Source organism: Cetorhinus maximus, unplaced genomic scaffold (genome assembly GCF_964194155.1).
Source record: "Cetorhinus maximus unplaced genomic scaffold, sCetMax3.hap1.1 HAP1_SCAFFOLD_3728, whole genome shotgun sequence".
Classification (NCBI taxonomy): Eukaryota; Metazoa; Chordata; class Chondrichthyes; order Lamniformes; family Cetorhinidae; genus Cetorhinus; species Cetorhinus maximus.
Window position 1 is genome coordinate 3,822 of NW_027599634.1, and position 15,308 is coordinate 19,129.

General features: G+C 52.1%; 1 protein-coding gene across 1 annotated transcript; it reads right to left on the reverse strand.

The window, feature by feature from the left end:
- Window positions 1–848: 848 nt before the first annotated feature.
- On the reverse strand, window positions 849–14,944 carry LOC144678168 (PDZ domain-containing protein 4-like; the record flags this gene model as incomplete). The annotated part of the gene is made up of 5 exons (XM_078538050.1): window positions 849–950; window positions 5,182–5,244; window positions 10,052–10,150; window positions 11,131–11,221; window positions 14,691–14,944. Coding segments are annotated over 5 exons (609 nt in total), but the record flags the coding sequence as incomplete, so codon positions are not given.
- Between the last annotated feature and the right edge of the window lie 364 nt (window positions 14,945–15,308).

Below are 15,308 nucleotides of genomic sequence, written 5' to 3' on the forward strand. Positions count from 1 at the left end.
GGTTGTAGGGGCTGGAGGAGGTTACAGAGATAGGGAGGGTTGTAGGGGCTGGAGGAGGTTACAGAGATAGGGAGGGTTTTAGGGGCTGGAGGAGGTTACAGAGATAGGGAGGTGTGTATGGGCTGGAGGAGGTTATGGAGATAGGGAGGGGTATAGGGGTTGGAGGAGGTTACAGAGATAGGGTGGGTGTAGGGGTTGGAGGAGGTTACAGAGGTAGGGAGGGTTGTAGGGGCTGGAGGAGGTTACAGAGATAGGGAGGTGTGTATGGGCTGGAGGAGGTTACAGAGATAGGGAGGGTTGTAGGGGCTGGAGGGTGTTACAGAGATAGGGAGGGGTGTAGGGACTGGAGGGGGTTACTGAGTTTGGGAAGTGGGGTGTAGGGACTAGAGGGGGTTACAGGGATAGGGAGGGGTGTAGGGACTGGAGGGGGTTACTGAGTTTGGGAAGTGGGGTGTAGGGACTGGAGGGGGTTACAGGGATAGGGAGGGCTGTAGGGACTGGAGGGGGTTACTGAGTTTTGGAAGTGGGATGTAGGGGCTGGAGGAGGTTACAGGGATAGGAGGGGTTGTAGGTACTGATGGGGGTAACTGAGTTTGGGAAGTGGGGTGTATTGATGGCCTTGCAGTTGTTCCAATGGTAGCTGAAGAATTGTTTTCATCCCCCAGAGATGGACCTTGCGTTAACCTGTGGAATCCTGCGGCGAGGGCCCAAATCTAGCAACATTCTGTCTTACAAATGGCACCACCACATTCAGTCTGAGGTAGGTGTTAACCAGAGGAATATTGCAGTGCTCTGCTCATCCCAGTGTACACATGTGTATATTCCGATTTGGAATCAGTCCCTCTTACCTCCATCTCTGGCCGTGCTAATAATAAGGAAACATTCGTGCTATCCTCCCGCGTGAGGATTGCTACTGCCTCCTCCCTGTTCTGAACTTCCACCCCATTTATCTGGAAGAGAGAGACAGACATACCAGTAATAAGGAGTGGAGAACAGCCCTGTATCCACTGTGGCACGCAGTTACATCACCTCAGGGGTTCCAGTTCCAATCTCTGCTCAGTAACTGACCTCAGTCTGGAGACGGGGAGATCGTCTACACTGTCCCCATCAAACACTCCCAGGACAGGTACAGCACGGGGTTAGATACAGATTAAAGCTCCCTCTACACTGTCCCCATCAAACACTCCCAGGGCAGGTACAGCACGGGGTTAGATACAGAGTAAAGCTCCCTCTACACCGTCCCCATCAAACACTCCCAGGACAGGTACAGCACGGGGTTAGATACAGAGTAAAGCTCCCTCTACACCGTCCCCATCAAATACTCCCAGGACAGGTACAGCACGGGGTTAGATACAGAGTAAAGCTCCCTCTACACCGTCCCCATCAAACACTCCCAGGACAGGTACAGCACGGGGTTAGATACAGAGTAAATCTCCCTCTACACCGTCCCCATCAAACACTCCCAGGACAGGTACAGCACGGGGTTAGATACAGAGTAAATCTCCCTCTACACCGTCCCCATCAAACACTTCCAGGACAGGTAGAGCACGGGGTTAGATACAGAGTAAAGCTCCCTCTACACTGTCCCCATCAAACACTCCCAGGACAGGTACAGCACGGGGTTAGATACAGAGTAAAGCTCCCTCTACACTGTCCCCATCAAACACTCCCAGGACAGGTACAGCACGGGGTTAGATACAGAGTAAAGCTCCCTCTACACCGTCCCCATCAAACACTCCCAGGACAGGTACAGCATGGGGTTAGATACAGAGTAAAGCTCCCTCTACACTGTCCCCATCAAACACTCCCAGGACAGGTACAGCACGGGGTTAGATACAGAGTAAAGCTCCCTCTACACCGTCCCCATCAAACACTCCCAGGACAGGCACAGCACGGGGTTAGATGCTGAGTAAAGCTCCCTCTACACTGTCCCCATCAAACACTCCCAGGACAGGTACAGCACGGGGTTAGATACAGAGTAAAGCTCCCTCTACACCGTCCCCATCAAACACTCCCAGGACAGGCACAGCACGGGGTTAGATGCTGAGTAAAGCTCCCTCTACACTGTCCCCATCAAACACTCCCAGGACATGTAAAGCACAGGGTTAGATACAGAGTAAAGCTCCTGTCATTTGACCTCTCTTGCTGACCCACTTTGAGTTAGATACTGAAACAAGGACAGAAAGTGCTGGAAAAATGCAGCAGGTCTGGCAGCTTCTGCGGAGAGAGAAACAGTGAACGTTTCAGGTCCATTCGTTCCTTCTTCAGAGCTGAAGAGAAGTGGAAATGTGATGAAATTGATACTGTTTATGGTGCAGGGGGGGAGCAGGTGAAGCTGGATAGAAGGCCAGCGATAGGTGGAGGCAAAGGAGAGACTGACCAGGATATCAGGGACACAAGACAAAGGGAGTGTTAATGGTCGTGGTAAAGGCTAATAGTGGCATTAAGGTAAGAAAGCAGAATGTGCTAATAGCAGAACGAGGGTAAGCATTGTGTGAAAAAACAACATGGAACAAATAACAGTTGGCCCTTTTGGGGGTGGGTTGAGGGGAAGGGACAGTTGTGGGGAAAAAAGGATAGAAATTGCTCCGAATGCGGTTTCCTCTACTTTGGAGAGACCAAACGCAGACTGGGTGACCTTCGGTCTGTCCGCAAGCATAACCCAGACATCCCTGTCACTTGCCATTTTAACACTCCACCCTGCTCTCATGCCCACATGTCCGTCCTTGGCCTGCTGCATTGTTCCAGTGAAACCCAACTCAAACTGGAGGAACAGCCCCTCATCTTCCGACTAGACACTTTACAGCCTTCCGGACTGAATATTGAGTTCAACAACTTTAGATCATGAACTCTCTCCTCCATCCCCGCCCTCTTTTTTCTACACTCATTTTTATTTTTTATCCACTTATTGTTATTTTATTTTTATTTTTACTCATTTATTCATTGTTTTATCCTCTTTTTTATTCCTCCCTTTCATCCCATTTTCTATCCTTTCTTTCCCACGAAGCCCTCTCCCCCCACCCCACCCCGCCCCCTCCCCCCATCCCAGCCCGCCCCCTCCCCCCATCCCACCCCGCCCCCTCGTCCCACCCCACCCCGCCCCCTCTAGGACCCACCCATCCCCCTCCAGGACCATCTGTCTCTTGTTCCATGTTGTTCTTCCACGGGGTGCTGACCCTTGTCCGGCTACGATCACATTCTGCTTTCTTACCTTAACACTGCTTTCAACACCTCCTCTAGTCCTTACCGCCGCTATCAACACCTCCTCTAGTCCTTACCGCCGCTATCAACACCTCCTCTAGTCCTTACCGCCGCTATCAACACCTCTAGTCCTTACCGCCGCTATCAACACCTCCTCTAGTCCTTACCGCCGCTATCAACACCTCCTCTAGTCCTTACCGCTGCTATCAACACCTCCTCTAGTCCTTACCGCCGCTATCAACACCTCCTCTAGTCCTTACCACCGCTATCAACACCTGCTCTAGTCCTTACCGCTGCCATTAACACCTCCTCTAGTCCTTATCGCTGCCATTAACACCTCCTCTAGTCCTTATCGCTGCCATCAACACCTCCTCTAGTCCTTACCGCCGCTATCAACACCTGCTCTAGTCCTTACCGCCGCTATCAACACCTCCTCTAGTCCTTACCGCCGCTATCAACACCTGCTCTAGTCCTTACCGCTACCATTAACACCTCCTCTAGTCCTTACCGCTGCCATTAACACCTCCTCTAGTCCTTACTGCTGCCATTAACACCTCCTCTAGTCCTTACCGCTGCCATTAACACCACCTCTAGTCCTTACCGCTGCCATTAACACCTCTAGTCCTTACCGCTGCCATTAACACCTCCTCTAGTCCTTACCGCTGCCATTAACACCTCCTCTAGTCCTTACCGCTGCCATTAACACGTCTAGTCCTTACCGCTGCCATTAACACCATCTCTAGTCCTTACCGCTGCCATTAACACCTCCTCTAGTCCTTACCGCTGCCATTAACACCTCCCCTAGTCCTTACTGCTGCCATTAACACCTCCTCTAGTCCTTACCGCTGCCATTAACACCTCCTCTAGTCCTTACCGCTGCCATTAACACCTCCTCTAGTCCTTACCGCTGCCATTAACACCTCCCCTAGTCCTTACCGCTGCCATTAACACCACCTCTAGTCCTTACCGCTGCCATTAACACCACCTCTAGTCCTTACCGCTGCCATTAACACCTCTTCTAGTCCTTACCGCTGCCATTAACACCACCTCTAGTCCTTACCGCTGCCATTAACACCTCCTCTAGTCCTTACCGCTGCCATTAACACCTCCTCTAGTCCTTACCGCTGCCATTAACACCTCCCCTAGTCCTTACCGCTGCCATTAACACCACCTCTAGTCCTTACCGCTGCCATTAACACCACCTCTAGTCCTTACCGCTGCCATTAACATCACCTCTAGTCCTTACCGCTGCCATTAACACCTCCTCTAGTCCTTACCGCTGCCATTAACACCTCCCCTAGTCCTTACCGCTGCCATTAACACGTCCTCTAGTCCTTACCGCTGCCATTAACACCACCTCTAGTCCTTACCGCTGCCATTAACACCTCCTCTAGTCCTTACCGCTGCCATTAACACCTCCTCTAGTCCTTACTGCTGCCATTAACCCCTCCTCTAGTCCTTACCGCTGCCATTAACACCACCTCTAGTCCTTACCGCTGCCATCAACACCACCTCTAGTCCTTACCGCTGCCATTAACACCTCCTCTAGTCCTTACCGCTGCCATTAACACCACCCCCTTGGTCCCTGACATCTTTGTCACTTTCTCCTCAGCCCCCACCTACCGCTGGCCTACTGTCCAGCTCCATCCCCACTCAAAGAGTATAAAATTCATCACATTTCCACTTCTCCTCAGCTCTGAGGGAGGGTCATACGGGCTCAAAAACGTTAACCCTGTTTCTCTCTCTCCCTCCGCAGACGCTGAGAGAGTTTTTCCAGCCTTTTCTGTCTTTGTTACAGATTTCCAGCACCCGCAGTGTTTTGCTTTCATCTCGAGTTAGAAACCGTTCACGCGGATTTAGTGTTGGTCTGGCTATGAGTACGGTGAGCGGAATGGCTGGGGCACCAGCTCAGCGTGTGAAAGGTTGGTCTGGGAGTCAGAGTTCGGCCGGGGCAGGTACCCAGCACCCCTTGTGTCCTACCTGAATGATCCGGTCTCCTGTTCGAATCCGGCCATCTCTCGCTGCGATCCCATTCGGATTAATCTGCGCATGAAGAGGTAACCGCAGTTAAACCAGTTCACTATGGACGGGTGGATCATCTACCTAAAGTGACAGCATCACCTTGGTGACCAGTTCATGTGGAGGGACCGGAGGAGCCGGGATGGTTCTCCTTCGAGCAGAGAAGGTTAAGGGGGTGATTGAATCGAGGCGTTTAGAGTCATGAAGGATTTTGAGTTGGGGGTAAATTCTCAGCTCTGGTACCATCCTTGTGAATCTTTATTGCACCTCATTGCCGTATATCCTTCAGATAAGTGTAGTCAGATACAACACAAGGGAAGGCCATTCTGCCCATCATGCCTGTGCTGCCTCTTTGAAAGGTCTATCCAATTAATCTACCCACCCACCCCCCCACCCGCTTTTTACCCCCACGCCCTGTGAATTTTTCCCCTTTGAGTATTTCTCCAATTCCCCCCCTTTTGAACGTTCCTATTGAATCTGCTTCCACCGCCCTTTCAGGCAGCACCTTCCAGATCACAACAACTCGCTGGGTCAAAAACATTCTCCTCATCTCCTCCCCCCCACCTCTGGATCTTTTACCGATTCTCTTCAATCTGTGTCCCCCACCCCCTCCCTCTGGGTTACCGACCCTCCCGCCACTGGAAACAGTTTCTCCTCATTTACTTTAATACGGTGACCAGACAGAGGGTCCTCCAAGTGTGACTGAAACAAGGTTTAACATGAGGCCCCTGCTTTGCAATTCTTTTGGCAGTGTGTGTGTGTGTGTGTGTGAGAGAGTGTGTGTGTGTGTGTGAGAGAGTGTGTGTGTGTGTGAACGTGTGCGTGGGTGTGTGTGTGTGTCTGTGGGTGTGTGTGAGTGCGTGTTTGTGTGTGTGTGTGAGTGTATGTGTGAGAGTGTGAGTGCATGTGTGTGTGAGTATATGTGTGTGCGTGGGTGTGAGTGTGTGTGTGTGTGTGTATGTGTGAGGGTGTGAGTGTATGTGTGTGTGTGAGTATATGTGTGTGCGTGGGTGTGTGTGTATGTGTGAGTGTGTGTGAGTGTATGTGTGTGCGTGTGTGCGTGTGTGTCTGTGGGGGTGTGTGTGTGTGAGTGCGTGTTTGTGTGTGTGTCTGTGGGGGTGTGTGTGTGTGTGTGAGTGCGCGTGTTTGTGTGTGTGTGTGAGTGCGTGTGTGTGTGAGTGCGTGCTTGTGTGCGTGTCTGTGGGTGTGGGTGTGTGAGTGCGTGTTTGTGTGTGTGTGTGTGTGTGAGTGCGTGTTTGTGTGTGTGTCTGTGGGTGTGTGTGTGTGAGTGCGTGTTTGTGTGTGTGTGTGTGTGAGTGCGTGTTTGCGTGTGTGTCTGTGGGTGTGTGTGTGAGTGCGTGTTTGTGTGTGTGTCTGTGGGTGTGTGTGTGAGTGTGTGTTTGTGTGTGTGTGTGTGAGTGCGTGTTTGTGTGTGTGTCTGTGGGTGTGTGTGAGTGTGTGTTTGTGTGTGTGTCTGTGGGTGTGTGTGTGTGAGTGCGTTTATGTGTGTGTCTGTGGGTGTGTGTGAGTGCGTGTTTGTGTGTGTGTCTGTGGGTGTGTGTGAGTGCGTGTTTGTGTGTGTGTCTGTGGGTGTGTGTGTGTGAGTGCGTGTTTGTGTGTGTGTCTGTGGGTGTGTGTGTGTGAGTGCGTGTGAGTGTGTGTGTGTGTGTGAGTGCGTGTTTGTGTGTGTGTCTGTGTGTGTGAGTGCGTGTTTGTGTGTGTGTGTGTGAGTGTGTGTGTGAGTGTGTGTGTGAGTGTGTGTGTGAGTGTGTGGGTGTGTGTGTCTGTGTGTGGGTGTGTGTGTGTGTGAGTGCATGTTTGTGTGTGTGTGTGTGTGAGTGCGTGTTTGTGTGTGTGTCTGTGGGTGTGTGTGTGTGAGTGTGTGTGAGTGTGTGTGTGGGTGTGAGTGCGTGTTTGTGTCTGTGTGGGTGGGTGTGTGTGTGTCTGAGTGCGTGTGAGTGTGTGTGTGGTTGTGAGTGCGTGTTTGTGTCTGTGTGGGTGTGTGTGTGTGTGTGTGAGTGCGTGTTTGTGTGTGTGTCTGTGGGTGTGTGTGTCTGAGTGCGTGTGAGTGTGTGTGTGGGTGTGAGTGCGTGTTTGTGTCTGTGTGGGTGTGTGTGGGTGTGGGTGTGTGTGTGTGAGTGCGTGTTTGTGTGTGGGGGTGTGTGTGGGTGTGTTTGTGTGTGTGTTTGTGTGTGTGGTTGTGTGTGTGCTGTACCTGAAGGCTGCTCCTTGACTCATTGTCTGCTGGTGCTGCATCTTGTGCCATTTGGTTTGATCGGTTTTTTGTTGTCAGTGTTTGTTTACACATCGCCCACCCCTCTCAGGGCCAGGGCGAGGTGTCAGCTCCCGACCCGAGCGTTTATCCCACGATCCCACGAGAAACGAGCCCCCGGGCCTCGGTCTGATTCTTGTTTTGGCCCCGATTAACCGGCATCTCTCCTTTCACTGATGTGTCTACCCTGCTCGTCGGCCACATTTCCAACTTGCCCAATATTTGGTGCAAGGGGGCGGGGGGGGGGAGGTTTAAACTGGAGCAGACCCCCACACGCCCCCCACAATCCCCGCTCTCCACCGCCCAGACCCCCTCCCCTCCCCCTCCCGTCTATCGATCCCGCCCAGCCCCCGCTGGGGGGGTGTTCCTCACGCTGGCGCGCCCAGAGGGGCTCAGGCTGTCTGCGGCACCATTATCCCCCCAATAGGGCACCTCGAGAGCGTCCGGAGAGGCCTCCCCTCCACCCTTGGCCCACCCAGTGCCTCTGACCTGGGGGGGTGCTGCCCACTCGGTCAGGGCTGAGCCCGGACTCCGTCCCCTCCCCTCCCCCACTGTCCCGCCCCTCCCCGAGGCGCTTGGGCCTGGGCGGTGGGGTTGACGAGGGAGGGGTTGCCTGCTTCCCCTGGCCCCTGGCTGGGGTGGTGCAAACGGCGGGGGATGCACCGCAGCTGCCCACCCCCCACCACAGAGGCCATTCAGCCCCTCCCCTCGAGCCTGTTACACAGGAACAGGAGGAGGCCATTCAGCCCCTCTCGAGCCTGTTACACAGGAACAGGAGGAGACCATTCAGCCCCTCTCGAGCCTGTTACACAGGAACAGGAGGAGGCCATTCAGCCCCTCTCGAGCCTGTTACACAGGAACAGGAGGAGGCCATTCAGCCCCTCTCGAGCCTGTTACACAGGAACAGGAGGAGGCCATTCAGCCCCTCTCGAGCCTGTTACACAGGAACAGGAGGAGGCCATTCAGCCCCTCTCGAGCCTGTTACACAGGAACAGGAAGAGGCCATTCAGCCCCTTGAGCCTGTTACACAGAAACAAGAAGAGGCCATTCTGCCCTTCAAATTTGTTCTGCCTTGCTATCAGATCATGGCTGATCTGCATCTTAACTCCACTGATCCTTGTTAGTTACGAAATCCTTAACCGAAAAATCTATCAAGCTCAATTTTGAAATTTTTAATTCATCCCAAGAGCTGTCGAGACTGGAGGAGAGAGTTCCAGATTCCCGCCCCCCCTTTGTGTGAAGATGAGCTTCCTGACATCCCCCACTGAACGGCCTGGCTCTCAGTTTAAGGTTCTGCCCCCTCGTTCTGGGTTTCCCCAAACCCAACCCGCAACCCCCCCCGAACCAGGGGAAATAGTTTCTCTCTGTCGACCCTATCGAGCCCTTTCACGACCTTGAACCCCTCGATCGGATCACCCCTTAACCTTCGACACTCAAGGGGACACAAACCCCGGTCTGTGTGAGACCTGTCCCCGGAGTTTAATCCTTTCAGACCTGAATCCTTATCCATATCTCTCTTAGCCGTCTCTGATCCACAGAGACAGGGTGTCTGAATGCCCAACACTTCCTGCAAATACTGAACTCAGAGTGACCCAGTTTCATCACTGACTCAAATAACCTGGGAATTCAAAAGAGGCAACTTGTTTTTTCATTGCTGACCAAGGACCATGTATATTAATATCACCATGAGCCCTCGGCCCTTCCCCTGGGGTCCCTGCCCCGTGGACCCTTCCCCTGGTGTCCCCTGCACTGTGGGCCCTTCCCCTAGTGTCCCTGCACCGTGGACCCTTCCCCTGGTGTCCCTGTCCCCGTGGGCCCTTCCCCTGGTGTCCCCTGCACCGTGGGCCCTTCCCCTGGTGTCCCCTGCACCGTGGGCCCTTCCCCTGGTGTCCCCTGCACCGTGGGCCCTTCCCCTGGTGTTACTGCACCGTGGACCCTTCCCCTGGTGTCCCTGCCCCGTGGGCCCTTCCCCTGGTGTCCCTGTCCCCGTGGGCCCTTCCCCTGGTGTCCCCTGCACCGTGGGCCCTTCCCCTGGTGTCCCTGCACCGTGGGCCCTTCCCCTGGTGTCCCATGCACCGTGGGCCCTTCCCCTGGTGTCCCTGCACCGTGGGCCCTTCCCCTGGTGTCCCTGCACCGTGGGCCCTTCCCCTGGTGTCCCCTGCACCGTGGACCCTTCCCCTGGTGTCCCTGTCCCCGTGGGCCCTTCCCCTGGTGTCCCCTGCACCGTGGGCCCTTCCCCTGGTGTTCCTGCACCGTGGACCCTTCCCCTGGTGTCCCTGCCCCGTGGGCCCTTCCCCTGGTGTCCCTGCCCCGTGGGCCCTTCCCCTGGTGTCCCTGTCCCCGTGGGCCCTTCCCCTGGTGTCCCTGTCCCCGTGGGCCCTTCCCCTGGTGTCCCCTGCACCGTGGGCCCTTCCCCTGGTGTCCCTGCCCCGTGGGCCCTTCCCCTGCTGTCCTTGTAGAGTATGCCCAACTCTGTGTACTGGTTCCTGGTGAGCGGTATCCCAAGCAGCCCGCACCTCTGCCCCAGCCGCGTTTGTCACTTCGGCCTTGTCACCTCACCTCTCCCACGTAAATTCCAGTGTCGTTTTCATCATCGGTGCGGTAACACACAGTCAGTCCCAGCTTCTCCTGGTGGCTCTGTTTGTACAGTTCCACTTCCTGAACAGAAAGGGATTAAAAAAAATAGCCCATCAGCAGAGACGCGTAGCCTGACAGAAGGCCTCGAATATCTATAGCGCTCTCTTTCATCCTGGGATGTCCAAAGTGCTCCAGCCCCCCCCCGAAGTACCTCTGAAATGTACGTGTCCCTTACCCCGCTCTCACCTCCTGGGAACCTCCGAGACCTCTGCGCTCCCCCGATTCTGCTCCCTTGACCATCGTCTTTTCCCATCGCTCCACCCTCAGCGGCCGTGCTTTCAGCTGCCTGGGGCCCAGAGCTCTGGAATTACCCCCCCCACCGCCCTAAACCTCTCCACCTCGCCTCCTTTAAGATGCTGGTGATCTTTCGGTCACCTATTTGGTCCTTACTATGTCCGGTCATGTTGGCCGCGTGTCCCAGCCGACGGCTCAAACAGCATCGCTTCTCCTGATGGGCAGGGTACAGACTGTACTGAACCAAACCCCCCGCTCTCAAAACCCAAAACAATATGCCTGCTGTTAGGTGTCATTCCGCGATCGGGCAGCACGGACTGCACAATCCTGAGTGTGCGAGTCGCTGCGCCAACAATCGATTTAAGATAATCAGTCCAGTTCATAATGTGGCTCATTTATGCATGCTACAAGGGCAGGGGACCCATCCACTGCCAACAAAAGTAACATGTTCAAGCCTTGAACATTTTCTGATTTACCCGGGGGCTCGGGGAGCCAAAATTTCCCTGTTACTTTCTCCGTGGCAACACCTCAGCCAATCAGAGCGGGCTTGCCAACCAGTTAGCGCCCTATTCTCCCGTTGTATAAATTGTTGTGCTGGTCGGAAATTTGGCATTTGTCTTTGTCCTGGTGTGTGCAGGATGTAAAATTTCGGCAACATGCCTTTCCTTGCAGCAACGTTCACTCTCCGAACTGCCTCAGGATCGTCAGGCTGGCTTAGAGGTGCCGTCTAAAGCCCCCCGGTATTGTTTAGGGTCCAGGGCACTCACCTCATACTCCAGTTCCTCTGACCGATCGACCTCATGGTGACCGCTGTCCAGGTAGTCATTGGGGTCGTAAAAATCATTCCCAATGGGAGGGCTGCAGGAAAGAGAGAGAACCCGTCACTAAAGCAGGACGAAAGCTAATCCCAGAGGCTGACAGGGAGCGGGAGAGAGGGGTTAGAAACCCGGGAGCGGGATTTGGCAAAGGATCACTGTACACAGTCCCTGTTTATTCAGGGTAAGGATCACTGTACACAGTCTCTGTTTATTCAGGGTAAGGATCACTGTACACAGTCTCTGTTTATACAGCAGGGTAAGGATCACTGTACACAGTCTCTGTTTATTCAGGGTAAGGATCACTGTACATAGTCTCTGTTTATTCAGGGTAAGGATCACTGTACACAGTCTCTGTTTATTCAGGGTAAGGATCACTGTACACAGTCTCTGTTTATTCAGGGTAAGGATCACTGTACACAGTCTCTGTTTATTCAGGGTAAGGATCACTGTACACAGTCTCTGTTTATTCAGGGTAAGGATCACTGTACACAGTGTCTGTTTATTCAGGGTAAGGATCACTGTACACAGTCTCTGTTTATTCAGGGTAAGGATCACTGTACACAGTCTCTGTTTATTCAGGGTAAGGATCACTGTACACAGTCTCTGTTTATTCAGTGTAAGGATCACTGTACACAGTCTCTGTTTATTCAGCAGGGTAAGGATCTCTGTACACAGTCTCTGTTTATTCAGTGTAAGGATCACTGTACACAGTCTCTGTTTATTCAGCAGGGTAAGGGTCACTGTACACAGTCTCTGTTTATTCAGGGTAAGGATCACTGTACACAGTCTCTGTTTATTCAGGGTAAGGATCACTGTACACAGTCTCTGTTTATTCAGGGTAAGGATCACTGTACACAGTCTCTGTTTATTCAGGGTAAGGATCACTGTACACAGTCTCTGTTTATTCAGGGTAAGGATCACTGTACACAGTCTCTGTTTATTCAGGGTAAGGATCACTGTACACAGTCTCTGTTTATTCAGGGTAAGGGTCACTGTACACAGTCTCTGTTTATTCAGGGTAAGGATCACTGTACACAGTCTCTGTTTATCCAGGGTATGGATCACTGTACACAGTCTCTGTTTATTCAGGGTAAGGGTCACTGTACACAGTCTCTGTTTATTCAGGGTAAGGGTCACTGTACACAGTCTCTGTTTATCCAGGGTAAGGATCACTGTACACAGTCTCTGTTTATTCAGGGTAAGGATCACTGTACACAGTCTCTGTTTATTCAGGGTAAGGATCACTGTACACAGTCTCTGTTTATTCAGGGTGAGGATCACTGTACACAGTCTCTGTTTATTCAGGGTAAGGATCACTGTACACAGTCTCTGTTTATTCAGGGTAATGATCACTGTACACAGTCTCTGTTTATTCAGGGTAAGGATCACCGTACACAGTCTCTGTTTATACAGCAGGGTAAGGATCACTGTACACAGTCTCTGTTTATTCAGGGTAAGGATCACTGTACACAGTCTCTGTTTATTCAGGGTGAGGATCACTGTACACAGTCTCTGTTTATTCAGGGTAAGGATCACTGTACACAGTCTCTGTTTATTCAGGGTGAGGATCACTGTACACAGTCTCTGTTTATTCAGGGTAAGGATCACTGTACACAGTCTCTGTTTATTCAGGGTAAGGATCACTGTACACAGTCTCTGTTTATTCAGGGTAAGGGTCACTGTACACAGTCTCTGTTTATTCAGGGTGAGGATCACTGTACATAGTCTCTGTTTATTCAGGGTAAGGATCACTGTACGCAGTCTCTGTTTATTCAGGGTAAGGATCACTGTACACAGTCTCTGTTTATTCAGGGTAAGGATCACTGTACACAGTCTCTGTTTATTCAGGGTAAGGGTCACTGTACACAGTCTCTGTTTATCCAGGGTAAGGATCACTGTACACAGTCTCTGTTTATTCAGGGTAAGGGTCACTGTACACAGTCCCTGTTTATTCAGGGTAAGGATCACTGTACCCAGTCTCTGTTTATTCAGGGTAAGGATCACTGTACACAGTCTCTGTTTATCCAGGGTAAGGATCACTGTACACAGTCTCTGTTTATTCAGGGTAAGGGTCACTGTACACAGTCCCTGTTTATTCAGGGTAAGGATCACTGTACACAGTCTCTGTTTATTCAGGGTAAGGATCACTGTACACAGTCTCTGTTTATCCAGGGTAAGGATCACTGTACACAGTCTCTGTTTATTCAGGGTAAGGATCACTGTACACAGTCTCTGTTTATTCAGGGTAAGGATCACTGTACACAGTCTCTGTTTATTCAGGGTGAGGATCACTGTACACAGTCTCTGTTTATTCAGGGTAAGGATCACTGTACACAGTCTCTGTTTATTCAGGGTAAGGATCACCGTACACAGTCTCTGTTTATACAGCAGGGTAAGGATCACTGTACACAGTCTCTGTTTATTCAGGGTAAGGATCACTGTACATAGTCTCTGTTTATTCAGGGTGAGGATCACTGTACACAGTCTCTGTTTATTCAGGGTGAGGATCACTGTACACAGTCTCTGTTTATTCAGGGTAAGGATCACTGTACACAGTCTCTGTTTATTCAGGGTAAGGATCACTGTACACAGTCTCTGTTTATTCAGGGTAAGGGTCACTGTACACAGTCTCTGTTTATTCAGGGTGAGGATCACTGTACATAGTCTCTGTTTATTCAGGGTAAGGATCACTGTACACAGTCTCTGTTTATTCAGCAGGGTAAGGATCACTGTACACAGTCTCTGTTTATTCAGGGTAAGGATCACTGTACACAGTCTCTGTTTATTCAGGGTAAGGATCACTGTACACAGTCTCTGTTTATTCAGGGTAAGGATCACTGTACACAGTCTCTGTTTATTCAGGGTATGGATCACTGTACACAGTCTCTGTTTATTCAGGGTAAGGATCAGTGTACACAGTCTCTGTTTATTCAGGGTAAGGGTCACTGTACACAGTCTCTGTTTATTCAGGGTAAGGGTCACTGTACACAGTCTCTGTTTATTCAGGGTAAGGGTCACTGTACACAGTCTCTTTATTCAGGGTGAGGGTCACTGTACACAGTCTCTGTTTATTCAGGGTAAGGATCACTGTACACAGTCTCTGTTTATTCAGGGTAAGGATCACTGTACACAGTCTCTGTTTATTCAGCAGGGTAAGGGTCACTGAAAACAGTCTCTGTTTATTCAGGGTAAGGATCACTGTACACAGTCTCTGTTTATTCAGGGTAAGGATCACTGTACACAGTCTCTGTTTATTCAGGGTAAGGATCACTGTACACAGTCTCTGTTTATTCAGGGTAAGGATCACTGTACACAGTCTCTGTTTATTCAGGGTAAGGATCACTGTACACAGTCTCTGTTTATTCAGCAGGGTAAGGATCACTGTACACAGTCTCTGTTTATTCAGGGTAAGGATGACTGTACACAGTCTCTGTTTATTCAGCAGGGTAAGGATGACTGTACACAGTCCCTGTTTATTCAATGTTTGAGTGACCATCACTGATACTCACAGATCAGACAGGGCGTAGGGTTCCAGTTGGACGACAGGGGGTGAGGGTGGCCGCACCTTACTTAGGGCCATGATGTGTTCGAAGGTGATGTCGGTTTGTGTGCCATTGTCGACGAGCTGCAGGTCCTGGATTGATGTCGCGATTTTGCCTCTCGGACTCCTCCGCAGCACCTGAATAACAAGTGGGTCTCTGGATGGCCTGAGGACGTTGACTGCCTGTTCCTGACTCACTTTGCACAGCTCCTTATCAAGCACCTGCTAGAGAAGCCAGACAGGAGAGAAGCTGTGAGAGACCCTAATAAATCCCATTGTACATTGGCTCCGGGGGAAGAGCTGAGAGTCCACGGTGCAGGGGACACCAGGGGAAGGGCCCACGGTGCAGGGGACACCAGGGGAAGGGCCCACGGTGCAGGGGACACCAGGGGAAGGGCCCACGGTGCAGGGGACACCAGGGGAAGGGCCCACGGTGCAGGGGACACCAGGGGAAGGGCCCACGGTGCAGGGGACACCAGGGGAAGGGCCCACGGTGCAGGGACACCAGGGGAAGGGCCCACGGTGCAGGGACACCAGGGGAAGGGCCCACGGGGCAGGGACACCAGGGGAAGGGCCCACGGTGCAG